The 18,911-nt window shown below is 45.8% G+C and overlaps 1 protein-coding gene across 6 annotated transcripts in view; it reads left to right on the top strand.

The window, feature by feature from the left end:
• Positions 1-7,469: 7,469 nt before the first annotated feature.
• The window catches only part of LOC140133460 (uncharacterized), a 374,671-nt gene continuing 363,229 nt past the window's right edge, over positions 7,470-18,911 (top strand). The window contains exons 1-4 of one of the 6 annotated variants that reach the window (XM_072153678.1): positions 11,398-12,137; positions 12,464-12,598; positions 12,879-13,012; positions 13,380-15,703. In XM_072153678.1, coding sequence (XP_072009779.1) covers positions 13,534-15,495 — 1,962 coding nt within the window. In that variant the 5' untranslated portion in view covers positions 11,398-12,137; positions 12,464-12,598; positions 12,879-13,012; positions 13,380-13,533 and the 3' untranslated portion in view covers positions 15,496-15,703. Of the gene's footprint in view, positions 10,188-11,397; positions 12,138-12,463; positions 12,599-12,878; positions 15,704-18,911 lie in introns of those variants that run through there. The other 5 variants (XM_072153681.1, XM_072153680.1, XM_072153679.1 and 2 more) reach the window with 5 other exon arrangements.

Here is an 18,911-nt window from a genome sequence, read left to right on the forward strand (position 1 = left end):
TAGAGGTTTATTCACTCTGTAATAATGCTACATTTTGAAATCAGTGCAATTGAATGCAATTTTGGAAACTCCACATAAAGGTAAAAAATAAAAAAATGTAACCCAGTTCAGCAGCCTTTATGCTTCTGCTCTTTCTCCTGTGTACCAGGGCATGGTGGGCTTATAGTCTGCTCACCAGCAATTACCAAAGCACAAGCGATTGTCATGAAGTGCTGTCATGTTGCTCACTGCCTGGCACGTCACGGCTTTTAATCAGTTTCCTGGCAGACATGATTTTCTACACATTAAACCTCTCCAGTCACAGAAAAGCAAGAAAACCTCTGGTTTCCTGTCCCACTGAGCACAAATAAATGCATTTCCTCTCAGACGCATTCAGAGCATGTCCAAATCTGCTCAAACAATACCCTCACCTCCCGCTTACTGCTAATCCACATGGCAGGTTAACTATTTCTAAGCCAGCAAAATCTATTTTTTTTTTTTGCAAATGAAGAATATGTCTTGTTTGTTGAATCGTAACCAATAATTGCAGATTAAGTCTCTGCAGTATTTACATTCATTACATTATACATTTAGTGTACCATACAATTACTTTATTTTGTTACTTTTAAACAGAACCTATACTTACCTTTTGCAGCAGTTTGTGAGATGCAGTAACATTGTACTTATCTGTACTACTTCCCTGTTTGACTTTGCCCTCAGGCCTCATTCACACTTGCTTACTTTTTCAAACTACTTTTACTTCCCCTGTTTAATCTTGTTCTTTTATGGTGAAACTTCAGGTTTCAAGTGAGTACGACAAACTCACTCCATAGGGGTTACTTATCATACAACTAGGCACCGGCATATGATATATACCCCGCCCCTTTGCCATGCTGGATACATTAGGAGACTCTGGCCTTCTGATGTATTAGGCGGGCGTCTGCACTGGAATACAATTCCTGCCTGGCGTAGAATTGCGCTATTTCCTGAGCCCGTGTAAGCCTGAATGGACACAGTGTGCAGACGCAGGAACGCCCCTTGCCAGCCCCCTACACTGTCAGGTACTCCTCCCTTCAAACCTCTCCATGCCAAGTGGTGTAAAGAGGGAAATAAATACCAATTCCTTGGCATAATTTCTGGGCTTATACACCAGAAAACCGGAGTACATGTCCTTATAAATTTCCCCCCATTTGTCTGCTGTGTTTAACAACCAGAATGCTAAGCAGCTGAAGTGAACTAAACATGTCACCTTATTTGCTTTGCGTTCAGGCCAGTGAATCCAGACTAATGCAGTGATTATGGGCCTAAGGCTACCTGCACATGAACATATGTGTAATCAGATTACAAACAACCATCCAATGGTCCATTGCTTGTGGGACATTTGTTATCAGCTCACAAGCTGAACTAGGCCCTCGAGGCTCAGACAGTCAGCTCGCACAAGGAGCGATAGAAGACAACTGTTTACAGGACAAACCATACTGACCTCCTATAGCCAACTGCCTGATCAACCCCCCATTCTTGTGATCAGTGGAGGTCTGTCTTGTGATCACCCTTAAAAATGTGATGCTGAAAGTGTTATGTCTAGTGGAGGCCAAATTCCAAATTTTGCTTTGGGAGCCCATAGCGGCTGGTTACTACCCTATACATTTTGTTTAATGTTTCAGGCTGTGAAGACCATACCCCATTTTTACTGCACCACTCATGTATCTCATATTGATGGGAAAATTATAAGATGGTCTTGGGGTTTCCCTCTACTTATAGATTTACCAATTGTTGGGAAAACTCTACTAGCCTACTCTACGACATCCTTACCACACACAAACACACTTGATTTCAGAGCTGTTAGCTAAGTCCAGCAAAAATAAAAATCTGATCAGAGCTGGTCCTACCACTGGGATCCCCAGTGATTACAAGAATAGACCCGCACCAAGCAGCGGCAGGTCGAGCATGGGTCTTGACACTCTATTCAATACTATGGGAGCATTGGAAATCGCTAAGAACAATGCTCGGCTATCGGCACTCCCATTCAATTTATATAAGAGTGTTAGAGAAAACTGCTCCATGAACTATTGAGAACAGGACCCCCATTCTCGTGATCAGTGGAGGTCCGTCTTGTGATCACCCTTAAAAATGTGATGCTGAAAGAGTTACGTCTAATGGAGGCCAAATTCCATATTTTGCTTTGGTAACCCATAGCTGCTGGTTACTACCCTATACATTTTGTTTAATGTTTCAGGCTGTGAAGACCATACCCCATCTTTACTGCACCACGCGTGTATCTCATATTGGTGGGAAAATTATAAGATGGCCTTGGGCTTTCTCTTTGCTCATAGCCATTATCTGGTAATATGTGAAGGTGTAGAGTATTTAAAGTGCAATCATCTACTTGCAGCTATAGCAAAGAGCATTTCTAAGTTGTGTGACCTTGATGTGGAAGCAGTATGTACAGCTACTCTATACAGGATGGTTAATATGTATGCTGCATCGGATTTTCCCAGGGTGAACCCTATATTTGACATTGGAAATCTGTAACTTGATATGTGTTTTTCCAGATTTCTGACTCCCAATGGTATTAGCAGAGTTGGTGGGAATAGATTCACTTCGTATGGCCATAAAAAGGATGCAGACAGAGGAATTTATTGACAAAGCAGTAATGTAGTAGCGTGTACTGTTAAAAATAAAACCCATATATACTAATGAACAGACCCCCTAAAATATAACTGCTTGCTTTCTCTGAACTAGCACTTAACAAACCATATAATGAGAAAGGTAACGCGCGTTACTTCTAATCCACACATGAAACATTTTCAATTCTGATTCCATTTTATTCTCTGCCTAATTTGTTTCAGCTATAATTAAAATGTTTCTGTTTTTAGAATCATTAATTAGTGGCTAAAATATGAGGCAGCATTAATTATTTTGATTAGATCAGCATTGTTCCTAAAATTAACTGGATTGACGGAAAGAAGATTAGACAATGGCAAAATTCCAATTTGTAGGCATCGAATGTTAGATTGCCTCTGGCGTGTCACTGCGGAATAGATTACCTGTAAAAAATGACATAAGAACATCCTGTAGATAGTTTAGTCGATCTGAATGCTAAGACCTTATTCACAAATCGATCTTTCCCATATAACACATGGATCTAATTAATTTAGTAATAATATTTTTATTATTTTCATCAGGCTCTCTTATGGTCCCTTACGTGAACTAATAACACCAACTAATGCACCAACTAATCACACCATGCAAAACACCGGGCGTTCATTACCAATCTCATGCGTTTCACTGGAACCGCAGATGCCATCTGGCCTAGCCCCACCCCTGGGCTCTTTGATCAACACAAGCCCTTTGCTGGTATAGATTTCAGTTTCTGTTGTACAGACATCTCTTCCATATGCAAAATGTATTTAGATGTACAATATGTGGCGCATCTCAGGCCAATATAGAAGCTACTCACAGCTCCAAGCACTGCGATTGTGGTAAACTTCTTATGTTTGTTATCCATGGCCTCCTTACTTCTAAAATCCACTTTTTATAAATTATATTAACAAGCCAGAAGGGTTCTTGGGGTTTTAAAAGAGCCTTTCCATGTTGAAGCTTCACGGGCTGTTACACTGTGCAGGATTACTTTCCCTCCCACTGTGTGCTGAATCTTCCTCTGCTGCTGTGAGATTACAGCAGGCAGAGGGAGAGGGGAATGGCTGAGGGAGCAGAGGGGGAAGGGGAGTGAAACAAGCTGTGAAGCTACCCCATGCTAAGTCCTGCAGGCTAATTAACATAATTTTAAAAATTGATTACAGAAGATTACTACAGTGACAGTGCCTTTATCTAAGAGTAAGTATCCTGGTTTTTCATGTTTAATTTTGATGGTAGATTCCCTTTAAACACATTTACCCATTCTTTTTATAGCAAAAGTGGTAAGTGTTTACGGGTTCCCCTCCAGGATTGCCCCCTTTCTCCTCTTCTTTATGCAATAGCTGAAAAATGTCAGCATTCGCATGGAATTCGTGGTATGACGTTTGACGGCATAGTGGAAACAGTTAGTTTATACACTGCAAACACACTACTTTTGGAGGATCTGGGACCTTCATTGCGTATGGTTCTAGAGGTATTTACAGAATTTGTTATCCATTTGGGTCTCCGAATTAATTTGTCTAAGACGCATTACCTTCCTATTGACCTTTTTGCCCTAACCGCAGAAGCTGCTGCACAGCGGCTCTGTGTGACCTCAGAGATCACCTACCGGGGAGTAAAGGTCTTGCGTTCTGCCATGGACTACAATCTGCTTAATGTATACCCCTTCTTGGCCCTGGTGTGCCAGTGTACTGGGTCATGGTGGAAACTATACCTCTCTCTTCCTGCCCGTCTGAACCTGATAAAGATGATCCTTCTACACAAAATTGTGTATGTCCTATTACAGTCTCCAGTTTATGTACCATGCCACTTCTTTCAAAATCTATACAGCCATGTGACCTCATTTGGGGAGGTGGGAGGACCAGAGTGGCCACTAATCTGCTGTTCTGATCCTGGGAGGTGGGAAGGGGGGGCTCCCTAATTTCAAACTTTACTATTGGGTGGCTCAGTTGTCCCATTTTCCCTGGATGTTCCACCTCGAGAAACTGTTGGCGTCAGCAAATTTCGCCCGGGCATTCTGGACTTGTCTGCTTCACAAGATGGGTGTAATAGTTCCTTGGCACTCTAAGATATGCCTCCTCCTCGTTGACCCAGAGCTCTTCCAGTCTACTGTGGAAACCCTATTCTGAATGAAACCCTGTATTGTGCTAGAAAGACAGTGGCTAGCGCTGTACCTCCGATTCCTATTTAACCACACGTTTATATAATGGCCTTTATGACCCAGAGTCTGTTGCCCCCTATTGCATTGTAAGTTGTGGACCCCGGGGTGGTGGTACAGTGCAGGTGTAATGTTGTACTTTTTGTTTCATTTTGCATTATGTTTGTCTTGTTCTGTGTTCTACTGAGAATTGTATAACTGCATTGCCAGATCCTCATTCTTATTTCTTGTTTTTCTCTACTTATGACGTCTATACCTATGTTCCAGAAGAGTTAACTCTCTACTGGTGGACAGTATACATCTATATATACCTACATTTTTCCTTTTTACAGGTCCTCCATGATCAGCATGCTTGTGATTTCACTGTTGCACGGTTTGTCCCTCTACGTTCCCTTCAATAAAATTTATTGTTGTTTTTTTTAAAAAAAAGGTTGGTGTAGTTTTTTTTCTTTTGCATCATTTTTCTACAGTACCAGCAGAGTAGATGGAATTTCAAATATCATTCACTTGCCATGTAAAAAAAATCAGCCCTGTAAAATCATATACAATATGGGTTTCAGATTCCTAGAATGTCAATTATTGTTGAGGAATCTCCTTTGCAATGCAGAGAGCGCCAGAAAAATTGTGGATTTTCCTTGGTCAGAGTTTCTCTGGACATTCCACAGAAAATCCTTTTTTTTGGTGTCAAGGCATTAAAAAGAAGCAATTCCTAGTGCACATCATATAATTTGAGACTATTCTACCTTTTGCACCTTTTTAAAAGGTGCAGCAGGATGGGGAACAAGGTGGGCCACTTTTGAGGACGTCTATCCAAATGTCCTTTAACCAGGGCCAGTGCTGAAATCTATGTTAGGTCCAGACTTTTAATTCCAGTGCTGGGGTTCAGAATAACTAAGAGGTCCGAATTAATAAGAGGTCCAAACCTGACATGTAACATGTTGTGTGTGGCAATCAAAGCAACAATCTTAAAGGATTTCAACTACCTAAAAAAACATTAAAAAACCTATTAATACACCCCCCGCTCCACTTCACCTTGATCCCGGCACTGTTTGTCGCTAATCTTGACACAACAGGATCACATAGAAAAGAAACTTATAATTAGCAGTAGGGAGTGCGGGGACAAGATGTCCGGCGCTCCGGGCTGCTAATTATGCACGCCGTCACCACCTCCCTCTCCCATGTTGAGAGCATGGGAGTGCGAGGTGACGTCAAATGAAACATCACCTCCCTCTCCCAGCAAGGGAAATGGAGGTGGCGAGGGTGTGCATAATAACCAGCCGGGTGCACCGCACATCTTATGTTCATACTCCATACTAGTGCTGCTAATTATAACTTTCTTTTCTGGGTGATCACGGCATGTCAAGATTAGCGACGGACAGCGCAGGGATGTGAAGAGGAGCAGAGGTGAGCATTAATAGTTTTTTTTATAGTTTTTTTAGTTGGTTGATTACCTTTAATTCATCAGTCCTATCGTTGTTCATATGACCTGTATTTTCAATTAGACAGAAATGTGTGTCATGTCATGTTTAGAAGTTCAGTAAACTATATATCTGCTTGTGTGATAATGCTCATTCACACATCAGTTTTTCCTCAGTATGCTAGCTGTAATTTACAAGGATAGTATACTTACCTTTTTTATTTATTCCCATTTCAGTTCTATTCAACCGATCAGCAACAATATTTGGAGCCTCTGGGGGGCATTCATTATTGGCTTTCCAAGTTTTTTTGCAGTTTTTTTCTTCTTGCTGTACCTTGTGTGCGATTTATGAAGTGTTGGTGCCACAATATTGGTCCTTTTCTGACACGCCTTTTTTAATTTTGGGTAGCTTTGGGATCCTGACACTTTAACTGTACGTCTAGGTTCCCAACACTTTTTTGGTGAAAAATTGCCAAGTTCTATTTCACCTTCATGAATATGGAGGAAGTTAATGAGTTGGTATGTATTTTGCAGTCGCTGCAGTACAATTTAGGTGCAGATTTCTCATGTATTTTGCTCTGTGAATATGGCCTATAGAAGAGAAAGACAGCGGGGCACATTTACTAAGGGTCCGTCGGACCCATTTCCGTCGGGTTTCCCAAATTTTTCCCTTTTGCCCTGAATTGCCCCGGGTTCTTGGCGCACGCGATCGGATTGTGGCGCATCGGCGCCAGCTTTCATGCAACACAAATTGGGGGGCGTGGCCGTCGGACAACCCGACTGATTCGGACAAACCCCGGAATTTAAAAATCAAATTGTGTCGCAAGAACAGCACTCACATGTGTTAAGGAGGTCGCACTGGTTTCGGACGCCATCTTGACTACTGTCCGCCGTCTTAGATACAGCGGCTACCTTGGGGGGGGAGTATGCTTCCCTCTTAGAAGCTATAGGGTTAAATGTTTTAATTCAGCTATTTTTCTCATTTAAACTGTTGTTTGACTTTTCACAATATCCTTGGCATTTCTTACCGTCCTTCGGGCCTCTGTATTCTTGTTATTTATTTTGGTTATGAAGAAGCTTCTAGGAGCCATTGTGTAGATAAGCATGGCTGTAAACAAGGCCTAGTCATTTTTCCCAGAATGTGCTGGTACAAAAACATAATGGCCAATAGAATCTAAGTGTCTTATCTCCATTCATACAACACCCCAAATGCTGATCTCTATGTGTTAAAATATAGCTGTATCTGTTTGAAATAAACAGTTTTTGATTTGAGTGCATGGGAAGACCGACTGTGTTTTTCATTGACTCTGTCAGCTCGCTGCCGGCAGCTATCTCATCCTCCCTCAAAGGGTTAATTGGGACTCACCTTACAAAAGTCAAGAGGGCTGTTGGGGCCCTGCATAAAAATCCCTAACAATATTTGGCGTCCATCTGGGTGGGTTTAGGAGTAAACAACAACAGCACCGAGACAGCCTCCGTGAAGTGTCCCCGCCGGCTTGGTGAACAGAACTGACCAGAGAGCTCTCAGGGTAAGATATTAATTTTTCTTGTCTACCTTGATATGTCACTTCTGGTTCACTGGTTGGACGGACCGGGTAAGACTGTCTCTGGGTTATATATTTGCCACTGTTGTTCACTGTAACCTAAGCTCATAGTTTTTGGCAAAGAACCACTTTGTAAGGTGATTGGACAGAGACTGGACAGAGACGGATGGTCAGACAGTCTGTGGTGTTATCTGGTTGGAGCTGTGGGACAGGGAAGAGTAACCCTTAGGGGTCCGTAGTGCTAAAGTGGTAGATATTCTGTTGTGATTGTCATAGTGTCAGTGATACAGTTTTGTCATTAAGGGTTGCCCACAGACTTTCTTTGGGAGTCTGAGCGGTCTCGTGTGACTAAGAACTAGTCGAGTCTGAAGGAGAGCGACTTGGAGAGTCAGTCTGAGGACAGTGACCTAAGAGTCAGTCTAGTCAGGCAGTGATCTAGTGTAGAGTCCCTTGTGGACCTGCAGGGTCAGTCTGAGGGCAGTGACTTATTCTAGCGTCAGTCCAGTCAGGCAGTGATCTAGTGTAGAGTCCCTTGTGGACCTGCAGGGTCAGTCTGAGGGCAGTGACTTAGTTTAGCGTCAGTCCAGTCAGGCAGTGACTTAGTCTAGGGTCCTTTGTGGAAGACTCAGGTGTCTAGTTTCTTTGGGGTCAGTAAATCGAGGTGTCAGCATCCGTTGTGAGACCCTCTTGAGTCTATGGGGACAGGTTCCTTTGACAGTATTGTAGCACTAGACGTTTGTGATGGGTAATAAACAAAGTAGAGTAAGCAAAGGAAACTACGGACCCAAGAAAGCTACTCAGATTGTGTCCCACATGAAGGGAAAGAAATGGACAAAAGGTAGTAGTGAAATTTTAAAGGGTTTGGGTATGTCAGATGATCCCTTGAATGTGCATAAGTGGGAAACAGCTTTAGAGGAGAAAAGCGGCTGGCTTAAGGACAGAAAGTGGTATGCACAGGCAGAAGGCTGGCTTGAAGTGAGTAGAGATCTGACATTAAAGGGTTGGACTACGGTTGAAGGAAAGAAGGGATGGTATCAGAAGTTCTCTGAGCAATCACCCCCCCTTAACTGCCTGACAGACAGATACTGTGACGGACAGACCACTCGTCCAACCCCAATCCGACCAGTGTATGCCAAGGGCGGTGCTAATTCAAAAGGTCCGGACGGATGGACCTGTTGCAGATGTGGTCTGCAAAACCCGGACTGGACTGAGACTTGCAGGAACTGTGGAGCTCCTAGACCTCATCATTCCATAAGACCCGTCCGTACTGAAGTGAGATTAGAGAATGCTGCAGTAGCTCCGATAGTAGACGGACAAGGACACGTACTGAGGGAAGGGGAGTCAGCACAATATGGTCGTGTGAATTTCTATAGACCCTGGTCTGCAACAGAGTTAGATGCCAAGCAAAGGCAAGCCCCTGACCCTATAGCAGAGCCTATGAATTTTGTTTCTTACTTGACTAACACCAACACTTCATTTAAGTGTACTTGGCAAGATTTGGAGACCTTATGTAGCATGTGTTTCCCCCGGGGAATGTGGGACCTAGTCAAAGAGAGCATGAGACCACAATTAGAGTCATTCTTGCATAACTATCTCCCTGAGGACGGTGCACCTTTTGTTGAGACATTGGAGTCTGGCCAGCATTTTATAGAAAGCATGGAACGCTGGGCTAGGGAAAGGTTGCGAGAAAATCCTATATGTCTGGATGAGATAAGACAGAGACCCAGACAGGCAGTAGAAGAGTTCTACGGGGAACTGTATGCAGCTTTTGGACACATGGGATATGATTTGACTAATGACCAGCACATAGCACACTTTGCCAACTGTTTTGTTAAGGGATTGTTACCAAAGGTGCGTAATGGACTGGAGACTTCTTTACCAGACTGGCGTACGGAGGGACCGACCAAACTCTTACAGAAAGCTAGAGGAACAGAGATCAGACTTAGTCACGAACCGACCACTGCCAGAGTAAGACTGACAGCAGTTTCAGAAGTACCTGCTGGCCGATCCAACGTTACGTGTTTCAATTGTCAGGAGGAGGGACATTACCGAAGTAACTGTCCATACCCTAAAAGACAGAGACGCCCCCAACAGAAAGGGACCAGTGAACCAGGACGTCAGCAGGCACTCCCCCTTCAAGACAGCCCACAGATTCCCCAAGACAGCCCCCCTCAAGGTGGGGTCCCTGCTCCACGCTAGGAAGCAGGCAACCCCGTGTCCCCCGTGCAGGCTGTTGTCTCTACAACAGGCACAGCCACAGGTGATCAGGTGCTTGATATAAAACTGAACGGGGAGCTAGTTCCTTTTGTTGTAGACACGGGGGCAGCCATTACTGTTATCAACAAAAAACATCTGAAACCTGATCAGATTTCAAAACAGACACTCAGAGCTTCTGGGTTTGATGGACAGAAGGCATCATACCACACAACGGTGCCTCTCTCACTTGACTTTGGTAAGACCGTTGACCATACAGTAGTGACAAAGTGTTTGGTACTGGAAGGCAGAGGACAGAACCTTTTAGGGACGGACGTGTTGCAGGCACTGCAGGCCTGTATACAGTATCACCCTGATGGCACTATTACCCTGTCTTCAGGACTTCCTGAAAAGGTGGTGTGTAAAATCCTAGCACTCGCTGTTGACCCGGAAACCGTGGGTCAGATTTATGTGGACAACCGGATTGACACAGAGGTCCCCATAGCCTTTTGGGCCACCTCTAAAACTGATGTGGGGCTACTACCAGTCAGCCCGGTAATGGTAAACCTAATACCAGGAAAGGAGCCTCCTAGACTAAGGCAGTATCCTCTAACCCCCGCCCAACAAGATGCTGTTAATACCCAGGTACAAGATCTTTTGCAGGCAGGGGTGATAAAGCGCACTGAATCCCCAGCCAACACTCCTTTGTTTCCAGTAAAGAAGAAAACTCAAAAGGGGCAGCCAGACACCTACAGAATGGTCCATGACCTAAGGGCTGTCAATGAGTGTACTGAGGCGATCACTCCAGTGGTCCCTAACCCACATACCTTACTGGCAGGAGTTCCCGAGAATGCCACATTCTTTACAGTGGTTGATCTGGCAAATGCATTTTTTTCAGTACCCCTCCACGAAGCTTGCCAGTTTTTGTTTGCTTTTACTAACCAATTTTTCCAGTACACATGGTGTAGGCTCCCTCAAGGGGGGCAAAACTCCCCCACCCAGTATTCCATGGCTCTACAGGAAGTACTGTCAGACTGGTTCCCCCCCCCTGATGTTGTGCTTTTGCAGTATGTGGATGACTTACTGGTGTGTGCACCCACCCTGCAGGTTTGTCAAGATGCATCTATTGATCTTATGTGTTTTTTGTTCCAAAAGGGTTGCAAAGCATCCAGAGATAAGTTCCAGTACTGCCAGGAGAAGGTGGTCTTCCTAGGCCACTGCCTCTCAGCCGCAGGCAGACACCTGACAGAGGAAAGAAAGCTGGCAGTCCAGAACATGCCCCTCCCTAGAGGCCTTAAGTCCCTTTGCATGTTTTTGGGACTTGTAAGCTACTGCAGGCCTTGGATAAGGTCTGCTTCCAGCCTGATGCAACCTCTCTATGACTGCATTGCCTCTATCCCATTTGCCCTCACTCCAGAGGCAATTGATGCGTTCCACAGCCTTAAGCTGGCAATCCTGTCTGCCCCAGCCCTAGGCACACCACATTACAGCAAACCATTTATCTTGTTCTGTACTGAGTACAAAGGTCATGCCACAGGTGTCTTAGTTCAGGAGCATGGTGGTCTTCCCAGGCCAGTGGCCTACTATTCAGCCCGGCTAGACTCAGTTGTGAGAGGAGCCCCCTCATGTGTTAGAGCAGTGGCTGCAGTCAGCACTCTGCTCAGCAAGGCCAGTGAGTTGATCTTGGACTACCCAGTTACTGTGAAAACCCCACATGACTTGCACAGTGTCCTCACTCAGGTACAGCCCAAACATCTGAGCATGGCCAGACAGCTCAGACTCCAGTGTGCACTCCTGATGCCCCCGAACGTCACACTGAAAAGGTGCACAACTTTGAATCCTGCCACTCTGTTGCCAGCCTTACAGGATTCAGAGAGGGGGGAGGAAGGGTCCCCTCCAGACTCCTTGTTCCTTCACAGCCTTTCAGATGAGGAGCTTTTTGAACTTGAGCATGAGCATGACTGTTTGTCCCTTATCCAACAGGAAACCTGTGGTTTTGCTCATGTCACAGATAAGGAGCTATTTAACCCGGATGTTGAGTTTTTTGTAGATGGCTCCAGGTCGGTGGGAGAAGATGGACGGTTCTACACTGGATATGCAGTGGTCAGTGGCGCACATGAGGTAGTAAAAGCAGAACCACTCCCTCCACACAGGTCAGCGCAGGAGGCGGAGCTGATGGCACTCAAGGAAGCGCTACAGCTGGCGGAAGGTAAGAGGGCAAATATCTACACGGACAGTAGATACTGCCATGGGGCTTGTCATGACTATGGACCCATATGGAAGGCCAGAGACTTCCTCACCTCTGCAGGGACCCCCATTAAGCATGGCCAATTGATTAAAGAGCTCATGGATGCTCTCTTACTTCCACAAGAGGTGGGGATAATAAAAGTAAAAGCACACACAAAATTGGCAACTCCACAAGCCAAGGGCAATGATGTGGCTGACAGGGCGGCGAAGGCAGTTGCGCGGAGGGAACCCAGAGACTGTCCGGTAGTCTTTATGGTGAGTACTGAGCCTAAAGAATTTGATCCACAGGTGTTCCTGTCCCTGGTGGCCCAAGTGTCATCAGAAGAGAGGGAAGTGTGGAGGAGAGCTGGGGCCCAGATGCAAGCCGATGGGACCTGGATACTGGGAGAGAGGGTGTGCCTGCCAAGATCCCTGTACCCAGCAGTAAGTCAAATAGCCCATGGACACACACACACATCCAAAATGGCCATGCTAGCGCTCATAAACCGCCAGTGGTTTGCCCCGGGCATTACTACCCCTGTCACTAGACTAGTTGAGGCCTGTATAGTCTGTGCCCGCCACAACCCGGGTAAGGTGGTAAAGACCCCACAGAAGGTGACACCCAAGCTGCTGTATCCCTTCCAGAGACTGCAGATGGATTTTATCCAGCTACCAAAAAGTGGTACATACGAGTACGTGCTTGTGTGCATTGATCTCTTTTCAGGGTGGCCGGAAGCTTTTCCCACGACCAAGGCTACTGCCAGAGCCGCAGCCAAGAAGTTGGTGAGTGAGATTTTCTGCAGGTTTGGACTCCCAGAGACCATAGAGTCCGATCGCGGAACCCACTTCACTGGACAGGTAATGACTGAGACCCTGTCCCTCCTGGGTGTAGAACAATCCCTACATACCCCCTACCACCCCCAAGCTAATGGTGGAAGGGTTGAGAGACTAAACGGCACTCTTAAGTTAAAGATCCAGAAGGCCATGGAGGATACAGGGAAACCATGGCCCGAGTGCCTTCCTGCTGCCCTCTATTCAGTCAGAACCACCCCCAACAGAAAGACAGGATTGTCCCCTTTTGAAGTACTGTTTGGGTGTGCACCGAGGTTAGGCCTGTACTTCCCGCAGACCTTACAGCTGATGGGGGGAAACCAAGTGGACTATGCTATCCAGTTGAGTCGAGCTCTAGAAAAGGTCCACAAAAGTGTTTTTGATTCCCTTCCAGATCCAGATAGTGATCTCAGGACCCATATCCTGAAGCCTGGAGACTACGTGTGCGTGAAAAGACACACCAGAAAGAGTTTGGAGCCTCGCTACGATGGTCCATACCAAGTCCTGCTGACCAATGCCACATCTGTCAAGCTTGAAGGGAAACCAACATGGCTCCATGCTTCACATTGCAAGAAAGTACAACAGCCCTCATCCTAGTGGGCATACATATCCTTTTCTTAATTGTCCAATGCACTCATGACCAACATAAAGTAATTGCAATTACAGGAGAAAAGGGAAACAAAACACTATGGTATAACTCCACTGAAGTGACGGTGGCAAGTTTTGAGCTGAGCTTTTGTGAGATAGCAAAATGCAAAATTAAGAGGGGATGCCCAGGGGGAAAATGTGAAAATTGGATGGAGGCCCACATGTGTAAAGAGGGAACACAGTACATATGTGTAACAGATGACTACTGGGGAAAGACCTGTAAAGACTGGGGTGCAGTAGGGTGGAACACAGGAGGTGACTGGGGATACAAACCCCAGTCGGCCCTTGACAGGAAGGATCACAGGGGACAGTCACTTAAGAGCCGTATGACAATAACGAAAAGACCATGTGATCTGGGGAGAAATCAGATTGTTATCACCATAGAAAACCCAGGGGAGTACGATGAAGGCATGTACATAATAGGCACATATGGGGGAGCAGCAGAGGACTATAGAACTCCATTCTGGATACGTGATATGGAAGGACCATATGGTCGGACGACCAATGTCTTCCTTCAAAAGGTACCAGCATACCGTGGAATAGTGGCCCGAGCAAATCCTAGCTATGAGGACAAATTAGCCATAGAAACAGGATATGAAGCTACTAATGCATGGGTGGAATGGATGAAGTATAGTGCAGCCAGTCAGAACATGAGCAATTGTTTGGTCTGTGGCATGGCTAGATCTTCTCTCCTTGCTGTCCCTTTTCCAGCTGCCCCTGACAGCGCTCCCACTTCTCTTTTTGGTTGTCTTATGACTCTTTTTCAAAACAAAACTTCCGCAGATAACAAGTGTGAACCAGTGACTAAGGAGTACCATGCTGTAAAACCATACAAGCCTCCCTCTGGTGCCCTGGTGAATGCTAACACGGATCTCCTCTGCATCTACAGAGCCGACCAAAATGCTCCTAAAGTTGGTAACTTCACTTATGGTTGGTGCAACAAGACCTATTCTGGTATAACCAACACAGGATCCCATAAAGTGGCAGTGTCAGATGTGTATTGGTTTTGTGGGGATAAGAAGGTTAGGGCTTACCTTCCCCAGGGTTGGGAGGGCGAGTGTGCAGTGATCAAGTTCATACAACCTTTCCTAGTGGTCCCCTGGGAAACCTTTGACCGGGTGCATGAAGCAAAAGTAGAGAACTATGAGGGGTTCTGGAAACCTACAAGAGCAAAAAGAGAAGCACCCAAGGGGTCCTTAGATAACCGGGTGTACTTAGATGCAACAGGAGTCCCAAGGGGGGTCCCAGATGAGTTTAAAGCTAGAAACCAGATATGGGCAGGCCTAGAGTCCATAATTCCCCAGATAACTGTTAATAAAAATGTTGATTGGATTAATTATATCTATTGTAACCAACAGAGATTTGTGAACTATACCCGAGATGCTTTCAAAGGTGTTGCTGAGCAGTTGGACGCCTCATCCATCATGGCATTCCAGAACAGGATGGCCCTGGATATGATTCTTGCTGAGAAGGGAGGAGTTTGCAAGATGGTGGGGGCTGCCTGCTGCACGTATATACCTAACAACACTTCTCCGGGGGGGTCAATAACACGCGCACTTCACAAAATTGAGGCCTTATCTGCAGAGTTAAAGGAGAATTCTGGAGTGGACACATCATTCTTTACTTGGTTGGGGGACTGGAAGAGTTTCCTGACTCAAGTGGGGGTGATATTGGGGATTGTGATCTTGCTCTTGTCACTTATTACGTGTTGTGTGGTCCCCCTCATCAAGTCCACCATGTCCCAGATGGCCGTCCGGGCAGTAAGAACCACCAGAGGAGAAGTGCTCGGAATGGAGAATGATTCCCATTTGGAGAACCAGCCTGATAATAAACCTGTGAACTATGAGAACTCAGTGATGTGATTTGAGTGTGCAGACCTTTAACCCTTTTAGTGACTGGCCTCCAGGGGATCTGGTGAAGAGTTAACAAGTCCAGCAGGTACGGGCTTAGCCTACCTGTATGTACCTGGAGCTTGAGGAGGTCGCTTTAAGAGGTTGTAGGTCTGCAGTCTCAAACAAGGGGGGAATTGTTAAGGAGGTCGCACTGGTTTCGGACGCCATCTTGACTACTGTCCGCCGTCTTAGATACAGCGGCTACCTTGGGGGGGGGGGGTATGCTTCCCTCTTAGAAGCTATAGGGTTAAATGTTTTAATTCAGCTATTTTTCTCATTTAAACTGTTGTTTGACTTTTCACAATATCCTTGGCATTTCTTACCGTCCTTCGGGCCTCTGTATTCTTGTTATTTATTTTGGTTATGAAGAAGCTTCTAGGAGCCATTGTGTAGATAAGCATGGCTGTAAACAAGGCCTAGTCATTTTTCCCAGAATGTGCTGGTACAAAAACATAATGGCCAATAGAATCTAAGTGTCTTATCTCCATTCATACAACACCCCAAATGCTGATCTCTATGTGTTAAAATATAGCTGTATCTGTTTGAAATAAACAGTTTTTGATTTGAGTGCATGGGAAGACCGACTGTGTTTTTCATTGACTCTGTCAGCTCGCTGCCGGCAGCTATCTCATCCTCCCTCAAAGGGTTAATTGGGACTCACCTTACAAAAGTCAAGAGGGCTGTTGGGGCCCTGCATAAAAATCCCTAACACATGCACCGGGAAGAAGAAGGTGAACTCCGCTGGACCTCAGCGGGGAAGCGACACCTGCAGGAAATTGGATGCACGATCTTAGTGAATCGCGGCAGCTCCGAATCCTCATTGGACATTCCCGATCGGCGGCGTCAACGGGACGGGTAAGTAAATGTGCCCCAGTGTGTCTTCAGAATTTTTAAAGTTTCTGAGCTGTATGTCCACAAAATCATACAAATGTCACCTGTAAGCAGGGGCAGACTCAGGAAGTGGCTCAGGAAAAAAAGCCAAAATGAGTAAGCGTGGTTAGACAATGTCGGTGGGATTAGCAACTCCACACAAATTGTTGGCAGTTTAAAACCTGCAACAGGAGGAACACAGGAGGCCACAATATGAGGGGAATGAAGGACAGTGCCACCATAATATTAATAATAACAATAGATTTTAATATTAGACAGTGCCGCCCCATTTAATATTAGACAGTACCACCCAATAATAGATTGGCTTCCTTTAGTATTAGAGAGTGCCATCCCAAAAATAGATAGTGCCCCCTATAATATTAGACTGTGCCACCCATTCAATATTAGATAGTGCCCCCTAATACTAATAGATATTGCCTCATTTAATTTTCAACAGTACCAGCCTAATAATAATAGATAGTGCTTCCATTAATATTAAAGGGTTGACACTGTCTAATATTAAAGGGGCACTATCTGTCATTAGGGTGGCACCGTCTGAATATTAGACAGTGCCACCCCTTTAATATTAGATAATGCCACCTCTTAATATTAAATGGGGCAATATCTATTATTATTAAGGCTGCACTATCTAATCTGAAGGGGGTGACACTGTCTAATATTAAAAGGGGCACAATCTATTTTGAGTGTGGCATTGTTTTAATATCAAATACGGACGGCACATGGATGACACCTGTGTAGCATTTTTCATGTTCCAATAGACTTCTATGGGAGGGTAGAGCTGCAAACACAGGAACAGGAATAGGACCTGCTCTGAGTGTTTTTTTATGGGGCACTAGGCCCAAACACAGGGGTGGATTAAGACTGCCATGGGCTGTATGAATAACCCCTGCAAGTGTGAAATTCTAATTCTATATACACTCACCGGCCAATTTATTACGTACACCTGTCCAACTGCTCGTTAACACTTAATTTCTAATCAGCCAATCACATGGCGGCAACTCAGTGCATTTAAGCATGTAGACATGGTCAAGACAATCTCCTGCAGTTCAAACCGAGCATCAGTATGGGGAAGAAAGGTGATTTGAGTGCCTTTGAACGTGGCATGGTTGTTGGTGCCGGAAGGGCTAGTCTGAGTATTTCAGAAACTGCTGATCTACTGGGATTTTCACGCACAACCATCTCTAGGGTTTACAGTGAATGGTCCGAAAAAGAAAAAAAATCCAGTGAGTGGCAGTTCTGTGGGCAGAAATGCCTTGCTGATGCCAGAGGTCAGAGGAGAATGGGCAGACTGGTTCGAGCTGATAGAAAGGCAACAGTGACTCAAATCGCCACCCGTTACAACCAAGGTAGGCAGAAGAGCATCTCTGAACGCACAGTACGTCGAACTTTGAGGCAGATGGGCTACAGCAGCAGAAGACCACACCGGGTGCCACTCCTTTCAGCTAAGAACAGGAAACTGAGGCTACAATTTGTACAAGCTCATCGAAATTGGACAGTAGAAGATTGGAAAAACGTTGCCTGGTCTGATGAGTCTCAATTTCTGCTGCGACATTCGGATGGTAGGGTCAGAATTTGGCGTCAACAACATGAAAGCAAGGATCCATCCTGCCTTTTATCAACGGTTCAGGCTGGTGGTGGTGGTGTCATGGTGTGGGGAATATTTTCTTGGCACTCTTTGGGCCCCTTGGTACCAATTGAGCATCGTTGCAACGCCACAGCCTACCTGAGTATTGTTGCTGACCATGTCCATCCCTTTATGACCACAATGTACCCAACATCTGATGGCTACTTTCAGCAGGATAATGCGCCATGTCATAAAGCTGGAATCATCTCAGACGGGTTTCTTGAACATGACAATGAGTTCACTGTACTCAAATGGCCTCCACAGTCACCAGATCTCAATCCAATAGAGCATCTTTGGGATGTGGTGGAACGGGAGATTCGCATCATGGATGTGCAGCCGACAAATCTGCGGCAACTGTGTGATGCCATCATGTCAATATAGACCAAAATCTCTGAGGAATGCTTCCAGCACCTTGTTGAATCTATGCCACGAAGAATTGAGGCAGTTCTGAAGGCAAAAGGGGGTCCAACCCGTTACTAGCATGGTCAGAGACGGATCTTCATTGGCGCTATTGGAGCGCTAGCGCCGGGCCCCCGGATCCGGCTTTATTGGTTGGGGGCCCCCGGCCTGGCGCTCCAATAGCGCCGATGTTCATGCTCCTGTTGGGGCCCCTGCGGGCCCCGACACTCGCCTCGGCAGTCGGGCAGGGGCCTCCGTCAGTCCGGACCGGAAGCTCCTGCCCGTCCCTGTATAGTGCTCGATGCGGGCGTTTCCGGCCGCTCGAGCACTATTACTGGAGCGATGTGGCCGGAAGACCACCCCGGCGCACATCGCTCCAGGAACTTGGATGCGCGGCCGCGTGATGACGTCATCATGCGGCTACGCACCCCTTCCTGTCCTCCCGCGGCAAGAAGAAAGAAGACGGGGACCC

Source organism: Engystomops pustulosus, chromosome 5, assembly GCF_040894005.1.
Source record: "Engystomops pustulosus chromosome 5, aEngPut4.maternal, whole genome shotgun sequence".
Classification (NCBI taxonomy): Eukaryota; Metazoa; Chordata; class Amphibia; order Anura; family Leptodactylidae; genus Engystomops; species Engystomops pustulosus.